The 12,542-nt window shown below is 32.7% G+C and overlaps 2 protein-coding genes across 2 annotated transcripts; both read left to right on the top strand.

The window, feature by feature from the left end:
• Positions 1–2,869: 2,869 nt before the first annotated feature.
• On the top strand, positions 2,870–3,085 carry NEUTE1DRAFT_37564 (uncharacterized protein; the record flags this gene model as incomplete). Its single annotated transcript, XM_009848895.1, has 1 exon — positions 2,870–3,085. A coding segment is annotated over one exon (216 nt), but the record flags the coding sequence as incomplete, so codon positions are not given.
• Positions 3,086–10,912: 7,827 nt separating this feature from the next.
• On the top strand, positions 10,913–12,435 carry NEUTE1DRAFT_135107 (uncharacterized protein; the record flags this gene model as incomplete). Its single annotated transcript, XM_009849949.1, has 3 exons — positions 10,913–11,841; positions 11,956–12,155; positions 12,218–12,435. 3 exons carry the CDS (start codon positions 10,913–10,915, stop codon positions 12,433–12,435), a joined length of 1,347 nt encoding a protein of 448 aa, XP_009848251.1.
• Between the last annotated feature and the right edge of the window lie 107 nt (positions 12,436–12,542).

Below are 12,542 nucleotides of genomic sequence, written 5' to 3'. Positions count from 1 at the left end.
CAATTAGAAGAACTTCAATTATTTTAATTTAAAGGCCGAATTTAGCGACCTTTAGAAGAAATATAATAACTTTAATATAAATTACGCCACCCTTAAGTTTTATAGTACTAATCTTCGGTTTTTATTTAATAATTATATTAAAATAATTAGTATTAGTCAAATATCGTTTTTGAGGTAGATTGTAAAGAATCTACTAATTTTTACTAGTAAGGAGAATATTAGTACTATCTATAGATGTAAGATTTTTAAAATTTAATATTTTTATATTTTATTTTAATAGAAGTACGACCCCCTTTTTTATATTAATAAGGATATTAAAATTATTTATACTACTATATTATTAGGTTTTAAAACTTTGTTTAGTATTTAAAATAATTTGATTATTATTTAGAATAGAAGAGATATAAATTCTTAGCGTTAAAAGACTAATATTGAATTTATAGAGTATATAGTTATTCGTTTTTAAAATATTAATTTGAAGATAGATACCGACTATTATTTTAAAGAGTTTTTTATAAAGAATATATTTTTTATAGAATTTAAATTAGAGTTTATTAACTTTATAAACTTCTATAATTTAAATAATTCTATAAAGATTTATTATTTATATAATAAAATTAATAAACGCCTCTATAATGCTCTTACGTATTGTAACCTTCTTAAAACTAACGATTTTAAGAAGTAATTAGTAACTTATTATATTATTACTAATAATTTAAAGGATACTAACTATTATTATAAAATAAATATTTATATTTTTAATCATAGCGCCCCTGTTAGTAGAAATTCCGGTAGTACTAATATTAGTACGGGTAACGCCTCTAATTCTTATAATATTAATAACGTTTTAATTAATTAAAATAATAATAAAACAGATTTTAATATTATTAATTTTACTATTTTTACTTATAAAAATATTCTTAATTAATATACTTATAACGGTAAATATTACTATTATAAAAATAATAATTATATTATTTATAATTATTTTACTTCTATTAATTATAGCGCTTAAGGCTTTTAATATAATAAGGGTAAGAAGAATAAGGGTAAGGGTAGAAGTAGAGGTCGCTATAATAGGTAGGAAATCTATACTACCGAAGTAATACCTACTACTATTACCGTTATTCTTATTATAGCCCCTACTACCGCTACTATTAATAGTAAGTATTATAATAAGCTAGAAAATGTTTAGTTTTTATATTTAGTCGTATATAGAAGCTCTTCTTATTATTATTATAAAAACGAATTTTAAATTCCCTAGAGTTAGAGGGTTTAGAGGAGGTTAGGATATAATTATTAAATAGTTCTACTTCTTTAAATTTAATACTTTTATTTTCCTACATTGTAATTAGATTATATAAAAATTATTATATTTCTTTTATTAATACTAACTATTTTGCGTTTACTTTTATTATTTACTCTTTTATTATTAAATATAACCTTCCCTATTTCCGCCTCCGCTAAGTAAAAAAGTTTATTCTAGCTAATAGAATAATTAAAAGTATTATTTCCGAAGGAATAATAATTAAATTCTATATTGGATACTATAATAAATTAATTACTTTTTTAATTTATAATATTTTTAAGAATTACCTAATTATTTTAAACTTTTTATAAATATAATATTATAAACCTAAAATTAAGTATAACTATTATAGAATATATTTTACCAATTTTACTTATAAGGGCCGTTATTTACCTATCGATTTCTCTAGAGATTAATTAGTAGCCCTAAGAGTTTTTACTAACCGCATTTCGGTCATAGTTATTTATTAGTAGAATTGCCCTAATTCCCCGACTAACTTTAACTCCCCATTTAGCCTTAACTCCCCGACTAACCTTAACTCCTTATTTACCCTTAGAAAATAAAATAATTCCCTCTACTAAAGTAATTTTAGTACTATTAGAACTAATATTAGGTAGTAGAATTATTCGCTTTATTTAAATAATATTAGTACTACCGATTTTTATATTAGGAATTTTCGAAGCTAGTTATTAACCTATTTCTATTCCTATTGAAATATTAATAATTAATAAAGTTAAATCTAAAGTTAGTATTATAAATATAATTACGCTTCTTATTAGGATTAAAAACTTAGCGCCCTATAACCTTTACGTCCGCTTTAACGGCTAGCGCGTTTTTATGGGTATAAAGCGCTCTTAAGCTTATTATTATTGTAATTTCGACGGCGCTTCTTCTATTAAAATTAGTAATATTAGAGAATTTAATATAGCGATTTTTAACTTCGTTTGCGAATTCTAGCGATTATAGCCGTATATTATAAACTATACCGAAATTAAGAGATTAATTATTATAACGGAAGTTTGGGATATAAATTTAATTAAAGAAATAATTATTAGTATTTTAGAGGGTAATAGTTAATAATATAAGGAAAGTTTCCCCCTACTCTTCTATAAGTTTATTAATAATTTGGTTAATACTTACTTATTAAAGGAATTTTAGGAAATTATAATTTTCGTTAAAATAATTTATTTTATTAGAAATTTTGATAAAGATATTCTACTTTATAAGAAAATAATCCGGTATATATACGTAGTTAAGATTTTTAATGAAAATATAAAGAAGTTTCTTAATAAGGCCGACCGTTTAATTAAGATTAAGGACGAGATTATTACTATTTTAAAAGAATTAGAGGAATAATAATATATCAATAAAGTAGTAGCCTTCCTCCTATTATTAGTTGAAGAAGTTCCTTCTAACCGTTTATATAATTATAGGATTAAATTCTAATTGGGAGCGACCCCTCCTAATACGTAATTACGCCGTATATCCCTAATCGAAGCCGTTATTATTAAAAAGTAGATTAACGAGAATTTAGGAAAGAATTTTATTTATTTATTATAGTCTATAGCCGTATCCCCTATCCTTTTAATAAGAAAGCCCGGCGGTAGCGTCCGTATTTATATTAACTATTATAATATTAATAATATAATACTAAAAATATATTATTTACTACCGTTAATTAAAGAGACTCTTAATATTATTTATTATATAAAGACTTTTATTAAATTCAATGTAATTACTATATTTAATAGAATTTGCGTAAAGGAAGAATATTAATAGCTTATTGCTTTTATTATCCGTTTCAATCTCTATAAATCTATTATTTGCCCGTTCAGCTTTTAAGGCGCCCTAGGGACTTTCTAGAATTATATTAATAATATTCTATATAATATTATTAATATATACGCGATAATATATTTCAATAATATTCTAATTTATTCAAATAATAAAAAAGACTACAAAAATTATATTAAGAAGGTTTTATAACGGATAATTCGAGTAAAGCTATAAATCGATATTAATAAATACGAATTCTATATTATAAGAATAAAATATTTTAATTTAATTATTACCCTAGGAGGACTCGAGATAGACCCTAATAAGGTATCCGCTATTAAGACTTAGGAGGCTCTAGAAATTAAAAGGGTACTATAATATTTTTTAGGTTTTACTAATTTCTATCGATAATTTATTAAATATTTTTCAATTATTATTAGTCCGTTATACGAATTAATAAAGAAGTTAGTAGGATAATAGTAGACCAACTACTATTAAAAATTATTTAAAGCTCTTAAGAAAGCTTGTAATAGTAATTTAATACTTTGGATTTATAATTAATTTAAATAAACTATTATCAAAACGGATGCCTCGAATTGGGCGTACGGTAATACTCTATCCTAATATAATAAGGAGGGTATTTTACACCCGGTTACTTACTTTAATTAATAGTATTCCTTAGTAGAATATAATTATAATATTTATAATAAAGAATTGTTAATTATTATTAAAGCCCTTAAAAAGTAGTATTCCGAATTGGAAGGAGCCTAAGAACTCTTCGAAATTTTTACTAACTATAAAAATTTAAAGACTTTTATAATTAATAAGTAATTTACCTCCTATTATATATAATAGTCCTAATTTCTTTCCTATTTTAATTTTATAATTAAATACTACTATAGATCCTTGTAAGTACGCTCTAACGTATTAAGTAGGAAGTTAAAAGACTTATTTAAAAACGAAACTAACGAGCGGTTATTATTTAAAAATAAAATTTTATTCAATTAAAATATTTTTATTAATAAGGCTTTTATTTTAAAAAATAGAAGTAAGGAGGAAGTCCCTATTGTTATTAAATATATTTATAAATTAGAAATTTTGAATGAGAAATTAATAAATAATTTAATAGTAGACAGCTATAAAAAGTTAATAATTCTCTAAAGTATTATTATTTATTTATCGGACCCTAACTATCGAGTATAGTTTAAAAAAGTTAAAGATTATATAAAGAGAATCCTTTTTATTAAATATTAAATAATTTAAAGACGAATATACTTTTATAGCACCGTTTTTATTAACCCTACTAATATAGAACTTTACTTCTTATTCCTCCGCTATATTTATAATTCGTTATTTACTAGGTACCCGGGCTACGAAAAAACTTATTCGTTACTATTATAGTTTTTCTTTTAATTAAGAATATATATTATTATAAAATTATACTATAAGGCTTATTTAATATATATTAAATTAAAGCTGTTATAATACGCCCCCTATAATTTTTTTAAAACTGCTAATAATATTATTTATACTATAGAAGGATATTTCAATCGATTATATTACTCTACTTACACCCTATTTACGCCGCGGGCAGGAATTTAAATATATTATTATTATTATTAATTACTTTACGAAAATAAAATACTATATCCCTACCATCGGTCTAATAATAGAAGAATTAGCAGAGCGCTTTATCGAAAAAGTTTATAATATTTATAATTTATTAAATTCTATTATTTTTAATTATAATACTTAATTTATTTTATAATTGTAGAGGGTTTTATTATTATAGTTGGAAGTTACCCTTAAACCCTCCTCCGCTTTTCACTCTACTATTAACAGCTAAATTGAATATATTAATACGGAGATAGAAAAGTATCTTCGCTTTTATATTAATTAGATTTAGGACGATTGGGTAGATTAATTATTAATTATAGAGTTTGCTAATAATAATTTAATTTTTAAAATTATTAGTATCTCTCCCTTCCTTACTAATTACAGTTTTTACTCCTATATAGGTATTAAACCGGCGAACTTATATTTATTAAAAATATTAGTAGTATAATAAATAGAATATTTTAAAGCTAATAAATTAATTAATTAATTCAAATAAATTTGAAACTTCGTTATAAATTAAGCCCGGTAAGTATAATAATATTACAAAGATAATACGAACGCCTATCGGTTAGATATACTAAAATATAAGGAGGGAGAAAAGATTCCTCTTAATATTAAGAATTTTAATACTAGCTAGCCCTACGCTAAATTTATACCCTTCTTTAAAAGCCCTTTTAAAATCTTTAAAGCGGATAACTATTAAATAATATTTAAACTCCTAATTAATATAAAGTATAGTTTAACGTTTTATATTAATAAAGTTAAACTATAGGACGAGGAAGGTCTCTTAAAATAAATAGTTATAGAGGAATAGGATATTCGTATTAATTATAATTAAATTATAAAGAGGATTAATAATAGGGGGGGATTTTATCGAATACGAATTTGAAAAAATTAATAACTATTAGAAGAATAATAAGGGTTATTAAAAGTACTTTATAATTTAAATACTCCTATATATATTATTATAATAATTATAGACCGATATATTTATAGCCCCCGATATAGTCCGGGCTTTCTACAATAGTTACTTCGAAGCACCATACTCTTTAGATTAGGCAGCGGCGGAGAAGAGGCAAAGGGAGAAGGAGGTAGAGCGGGAGGTTCTAATTCTATAATAGAGGTTATAATAATACTTACTAGCGATAATAGTAAAGGTTTTTTAAGAGCGGACCGTTCGTTTAATAGGGATTTCTATTATTTTATATAATAATAGTTAATTATATAGCTTCTTTTAGTCCGGGGAAGTATTATAGGGTTAGCCTATATACTTTATACTAGCGTATAGTAGCTTTTGAGACTATTATCACTATCGTCGCTGCCGGTATTATATTACTAGTAGTTAATTAGTTAGAGAGCTACCTATTGCGGGTCTGTAAACCCGCTAGTAGTTACCCTTATAAGGCTAGTCTTCTAGGTACTCGGCTATATACTTCTCTTCCTTTTTCCTTCGTACAATTACGTATAATTACATTTACTATCTACCTTTTACCCGTAATAGTAGTACTATTATACTTCTATTATCCTCTAACTCGCAGTAAGTTAACTTATACTAACTACTCTCACTACCTATAATACTACGATTTATTTCAATGTTATAAAAAATTTAAATTTATTACTGCTATCGTTCTTATTATTATCCTCCTCCTCTTTACTCTTAAATTTATTACTACTATTATTACTACTATTATCTTCATCTTCTTACTTCACCTTACCCCCTACTTCGACCTTGTCTAGTAAATTACTATTTAATTCATCCTCGACTTTATAACTAACTCCGGCTCTAAACCCCTCTCTTTACTATATCTTACTTAGTTTAGTAATATTAAGCCCAATACCCTTCGACTTAAAAAAATACTATACAATATACCTTAACGTTATTAAAAGGCTAGTAGCGAACCTAATTAATACTATATATTCTAGTACTATAGCACTTAACGAAATTATTCTAATACTCATTAGAGATGATAGGTAATTAAATATTAGGGTTAATACTAATATTAAAATATTTAATAAAGAAAATCTACTATACTATATACTACCTCTTTTTAATATTCTATTTACTCTTTATATAAATTAAATCCTAATAATACTCCAGCTACGTCTCTTTATATATACGGATAAGGTAATTCTACACATTACTATGATCCTTCTAATATATATTATTAAACTAATTAATATAGAGGATCTTTATTTTATATAGTAAAATAAAATAAAGAAAGGGAAGTCTTATAAGAAGGAGGAAGGCTTCTAGCTAGCCGTTTGTACGTAGTAAATATACTATGTAGCGAGCTAGAGTACGGGCTACGGGGTGGCCCGGGTACTATAGTTTGGATACCTAGACTGGGCACGGTATAGTATAGCAAGGAAGCTTCTATTAGCTTAGCTAATTTGGACTGTTATAGCTAGTCTAAACTATAATATAGTATAGATATAGAAATTTAGGAATTTCCTTATTAAATACCGGCTTATATGAGAAAGAAACTATTGTCTTCAATAGGCCTAAGCGTCTAGGTCTTCTCCAATATATTCTAGGCCTCTTCCGACAATGCTTAGGTCTCCTCCGATCTATTTGTCCGTCCGGGCGGCGCCGGGGCGTATTGGAATGTACTAGTATTATAATAGTAAAAGCGGTCGAGGTCCGGGAGCTCTAATAAGTTCTAGGAAGCCGGATAGCGGCTAGGGATAGCTAGTTAATTAACCGGCAGGTAGACTAGGGGGTTGAAGTTTGAGAGGGTAGTTAGTATTCAAGAAGGTGACTAGTACTCGAGAGGGTAACTAGCACTTAAGAAGGTGATTGGTACTTAAGAAGGTAATTGGTATTCGAGAGGGTAATTAGTATTTGAAAAGGTAATTAGTAGTCTCTTGTACTTAAGAGAAAGAGAGAGAGAGAGGTATTTAAAAGAATTATAACTATAGAGAACGCTAGTTCTATAAATAAATAGAAAGAAAGAGAAAAAGGGGTATAAATAGGAGCTTTCTAACTAATACTAATTGTAGGAAACTAGTAAGGAAGTTGATATGGCTATTAGAGCTAGTATAAGCTATAAAGAACTAATAGAGAGGTTGATACGGTTATTAAAATTAGTAATAGAATTAGCGAAGGGGGTAATAGCTATATTAATTAGTAATACTAGTATTATTATTAAAAATCGCTTAATTACTAAGAGAACTACTTGGCTGCTCGTATACGAAAGAAGGGAGTAATAACTTCGTTGTAAGGTAAGTAAGAGCTACGGAGACTTCCGGGACCTAAGAAAAGCCGAATCTCAAGTAAGGAAAATAGGCTATATAGATCGGCAATACTCGGGGTATAAGAAGGAATCGTAGTTATAGATATTAGTTAGTAGTCTAATTAATTAATTAGAACGTTCTAGTAGTTTAATTAGCTAGCTATTATTAGAGTAGTCTAATAAATTACTATCTAGTTAATTAGGATATTATTATAGGTAATAATAAAAGACTATAAATTTAAGCTCTTCAAGTAAGGAGTAGCCAGTTTAGTAGGCTCTTAAGTAGTGGGTTTAAAAGTGGTAAGTTTGCTTGGTTTTTGAAAGGAAGCGCTTAATAGTATAGATTTTATAATTTATTACAACGCCCGTATTATTATTACAAATGAGGGTAAATTAAGAAGAGTCGTAATATATAGTAAGCTTAGCGGAGGAAGCTTGCTTAATTTAATAAAAGGAAGCTTAATTCAATGAGAGCGGTCGAGAAGCTTATTATCTTAATAATAAGAGGGAGTTTAATTTAACCAAAGAGCGGTTAAGAAATTTATTATCTTAGGGAGTTTGGCTCGCGGTCGGTCGGTGCGCTAGGAGATTCGCTTTAGCATAGAGAGGAGAAATCTACAATCTACAATACTATTATTACAACGAGTAAAAGGTAGTAAGGAAATTTTAATGAGAGTAATAATTAGTAATAATAGTTATTATTTACTTTGCTATTATTACGACGAGTAAAAGTAAAGAGGAGTTGTTATTATAAATAGTAGTAACGGTTAACTATTATTTGCTTTGCTATTTTTGTAAACGAATAAAAATAAATAAGGTTGTCATCGGTAACGCGTAGTATATTTAATAAAGAGGACTACTTAGTGGTAATTGTAGAACTAACGTTCTATATAAACGGGAGGTCGTTCAATTAGATTAGTGCGCTCGCGATTTAAATAATCCTAGCGATTTAAATAATCGAAGCGAGCTTAATAGAGAGGGTAGTAGTAACTATGGGATCGACGTTACTATCTATAATAAAAGATCATTTAGTCGGATTGGGCTAGGCTTTGCGATTTAGATAATTAAGTGAATCTATTTTAGAATAGGGGTACGAGGAGTATATTATTCGCAATAGTTACTACCGTAGAGTTGTAGCTACTATTTAATATAGGGGATTTTTATTTTATATAGTAAAATAAAATAAAGAAAGGAAAGTCTTGTAATAGGGAAATTCCTAGATTTCTATATCTATACTGTATTATAGCTTAGACTAGCTGTAACAGCCTAGATTAGCTAGGCTGCTGGAGGCTTCCTTACTATACCGTGCCCAGTTTGGGTATTTAAATTGCCGTGCCCGGGCTACTCTATAGACTGTACTCTAGCTTACTATACTATATATTTACTATATATAAACGGCTAGCTGGAAGCCTTCCTCCTTCTTATAATATCTTCTCTTTTACCTTCTATACTACAAATCGCCTCTAGCCAACGTAGTATCTGGAAGCAATGGTCCTTACTGTGTGACTAACTATATTATCCATCCCTATATTATCTTGTAAGAAGGAGGAAGGCTTCCAGCTAGCCGTCTGTACGCAGTAGATATACTGTGTAGCGAGCCAGAGTACAGGCTACGGGGTAGCCCGGGTACTACAGTCTGAATGCCCAGACTGGGTACGGCACGGTACAGTAAGGAAACCTCTATCAGCCCAGCTAATCTGGGCTATCATAAACCCAGTGTTGGGGGTTAGATATAGAGCTAGGATAAATCAATACCCTCTATAGTATTAGAGGGCTCTAGGAGGTCGTCTTAGGAAGCTATCTCGCCGTTTAGTCAATTACTAATATTATTTACTTTCTACACAACATTACAAAGCACAACAAGGTCGACCCCTCTCTCTAAAAGCGGTATAAATTTCTAGGCACGGGCTACGCTCAATACGGTTAATAACGACAAATCCGGTTAATCAAGCACTAATACGGTCATCCTAGTACGGCTCTAGTACGGTTACTACGTTAAAATCGGTACAATCACTAGCGTACTGGGCGCCAGCGTATCGAAATGTACCGAAATATTTCTGCACGAGGTGGGTGTGCAGGATGCCGATCAGGGCCTTAGAGAATCCGACGAGCTGACCTAAAAGTGTAGGGTGCGGATAAGGCCGGTGGTCACAAATGTTTTTGGTAGAGGTAGTTGATGTGTGTGGACGACTGAAAGGGGGTCAATGACGTAGCCGTCTTACTACACTCGCCTAATACCACTTTACACTTCAGTGCCGATTTGTTTGTTAGCTCAAGACCTCGAATCAACTCCCGTAGGCGTTTATATACTCCCGTAAATCGTTCCGTTCCATGATTAAGTCGTGATCTTACCTTGAACACACCATGATTTTCACTAATACATCATGTTCAATCTTGTCACTGCCTTTGTCATTCGTTGATGTTTGGGGCAATACGGGATAGATTTCGTCTAGTGTAATAGTAGGTGTACCAAGCTAACAAACAAACCAGCATTAGACTGTGCTTCATCCCAACAACGCATTCAGTCAGAGTTCAATTCGATTTGTAAGAGTAGCATAGGCCTACTACGCACTTGCGTAGGACGGAAAACAGTTACCTAAGAGTTGGCTTTCGAGTGCGGAGATAAGCGGCATTCGGACTTTGGAATACCTCGACGTGCGAACACCACAGCAACCGGGCTTCGTGATACTCCATCAAGTGAACAACACACCATTACTCTTGGCTTCTATAATCAACCTCTTTTCCGACAACCACCTGATCTATAACGTATATAATTCGACTATATTTACTCCAGGAACCTCTCTTTGGTCTTCTAACTCCCTTAGCCCACGGCCCGTCGTTTCTGCACAAATCAACGTGAATGCGACCTTTCACTCCCGCCGGCACGAAGACATTTCTCCTTCGCCAGGCCATCACCTCTCCCAAACCACCAAGGACCATCACCACCACTCGACGTCTTCACCTCACTACCATCAAGATGTCCGAAGCAACCCCCCACCGCATCAACATCACCCCCTCCAACATCGGCCTCTGGTCCAAGTCCCCCACCATCCACCCTCAATCCCCCACCGCTTCCACGCTCCTCTCCGACCTCCTCCAAGCCGACATGCACCACCATCACGTCTTTTTCAACAAAGACGGCTTCCACAACCACATCCCTCACCACCTCCTCGCACTGTACGGGACCTCTGCCCCCTCTGAAGCGCTGCAGAAAGCCTACGACGTTAACGCTTCCTATCAACGCCCTGCGTTGCCAGAACACCAGGAAGTCGTGTCCGACTTGATCCAGAACTGGCGGGACGACGCAGGCAAGTACCTGGGGAAAGAGGAGCACTACCCTGATTTCCTGGCCTTTTTCAAGCGGGAGATGGATTCCCGCGGGGGAAAGTATGAGGAAGTGGTGAATGAGTATTTGTTCTCGGGCACGCCCGAGGCGGATAATTTGTTGGTGAGGCTGTACAGCGGGTTCTTGCATCCGCTGATCCAGCTTATGTACGGCCTGGAATGGAGACAGCCGGCGATTGTGGCGGAGGGGTTGGCGCAGGCGGCTGTGCATGGGGATGAGATTGGGGGGTATCTCCTGGGAGCCGAAGAGGCCGCAAAAGCTAGCAAACTGGAGGAGGATATGGGTATGGGGAGGGTTGTGGAGGACTTGTTGGAAAAGGGAGTGAGAGGGAACGAAAAGCTGGCGAAGGCGGCGAGGATGAGTGATGCGAATAAAGTTAGGGATGGAGTGTTGAAGAGGGCCAGAGAGGAGGCGATCCAGTTGGCGGCCAAGGTGAAGGTGGGAAAGGAAGAGTTGCAGGAGAGGACGGCGGAGATGTATGATTCCGCCGTGTTTATGGCGGGTGCGGCGGCGTTGGTGAAGAGGGATACGAAGTTGCCGAGGTTTGATTTCTTCTTGATGTGAGTTTCTTCGTCTGGTCTGGTCACGTACCGCTGCCCCCCTTGAATTCAGGAAGGGGTAGGCAAGGAGTTGGACGGGAAGATTGATACTGACTGACGGACGACTTTCTACAGGCACCATGTCACCTCAGCACCGTTTTTCACGACAGTCAACGCACAGGATTGGATATCACTCGACACCAAGGTCCGTCTTCTCGAGTGGAAGATCAGGATGGATCTGGTTCAGTATGCGGCGCGTGGAGCGCCGGAGTTGTCGCTTGATGCTATTACTTCTTATCAGCCTAAGGAGAAGGAGGCATCTGGGGCTCCTGAAGGTGAGTTGATGATTACCTCGCTTCTCTCGGCCTTGAACCGCTACTTATTGATGATTTCCAAGAAATCATTTCCAACCTCCATTTCTTTGAGGACGATGGCCACAGCATCAAGCTTGCCCGAGCTGCACGGATTTGCCAGCTCTATTATCAAACAAGAGATGACGATTACTGGAACAAGGTCTATCACCTGATTGTCGACTCGGTCCTCGCACCAGGGCCAAACTGGGTGCGTAGCTGTGGGTTCGATGAGGCATGGGAGGATGTTCCGAATGTCGAATAAAAGGCACCCAGCAATCCACAAATGTTGGACTAGGGGGGTATAGCATTGCTTTCACACAGTTTCGCATGGCGTTGTAGTTGTATCCCAAATCCCCTTTTTTCTCTATT

The sequence above is a fragment of the Neurospora tetrasperma genome, assembly GCF_000213175.1.
Source record: "Neurospora tetrasperma FGSC 2508 unplaced genomic scaffold NEUTE1scaffold_1, whole genome shotgun sequence".
Classification (NCBI taxonomy): Eukaryota; Fungi; Ascomycota; class Sordariomycetes; order Sordariales; family Sordariaceae; genus Neurospora; species Neurospora tetrasperma.
This window is presented reverse-complemented; position numbering and strand designations above follow the sequence as displayed.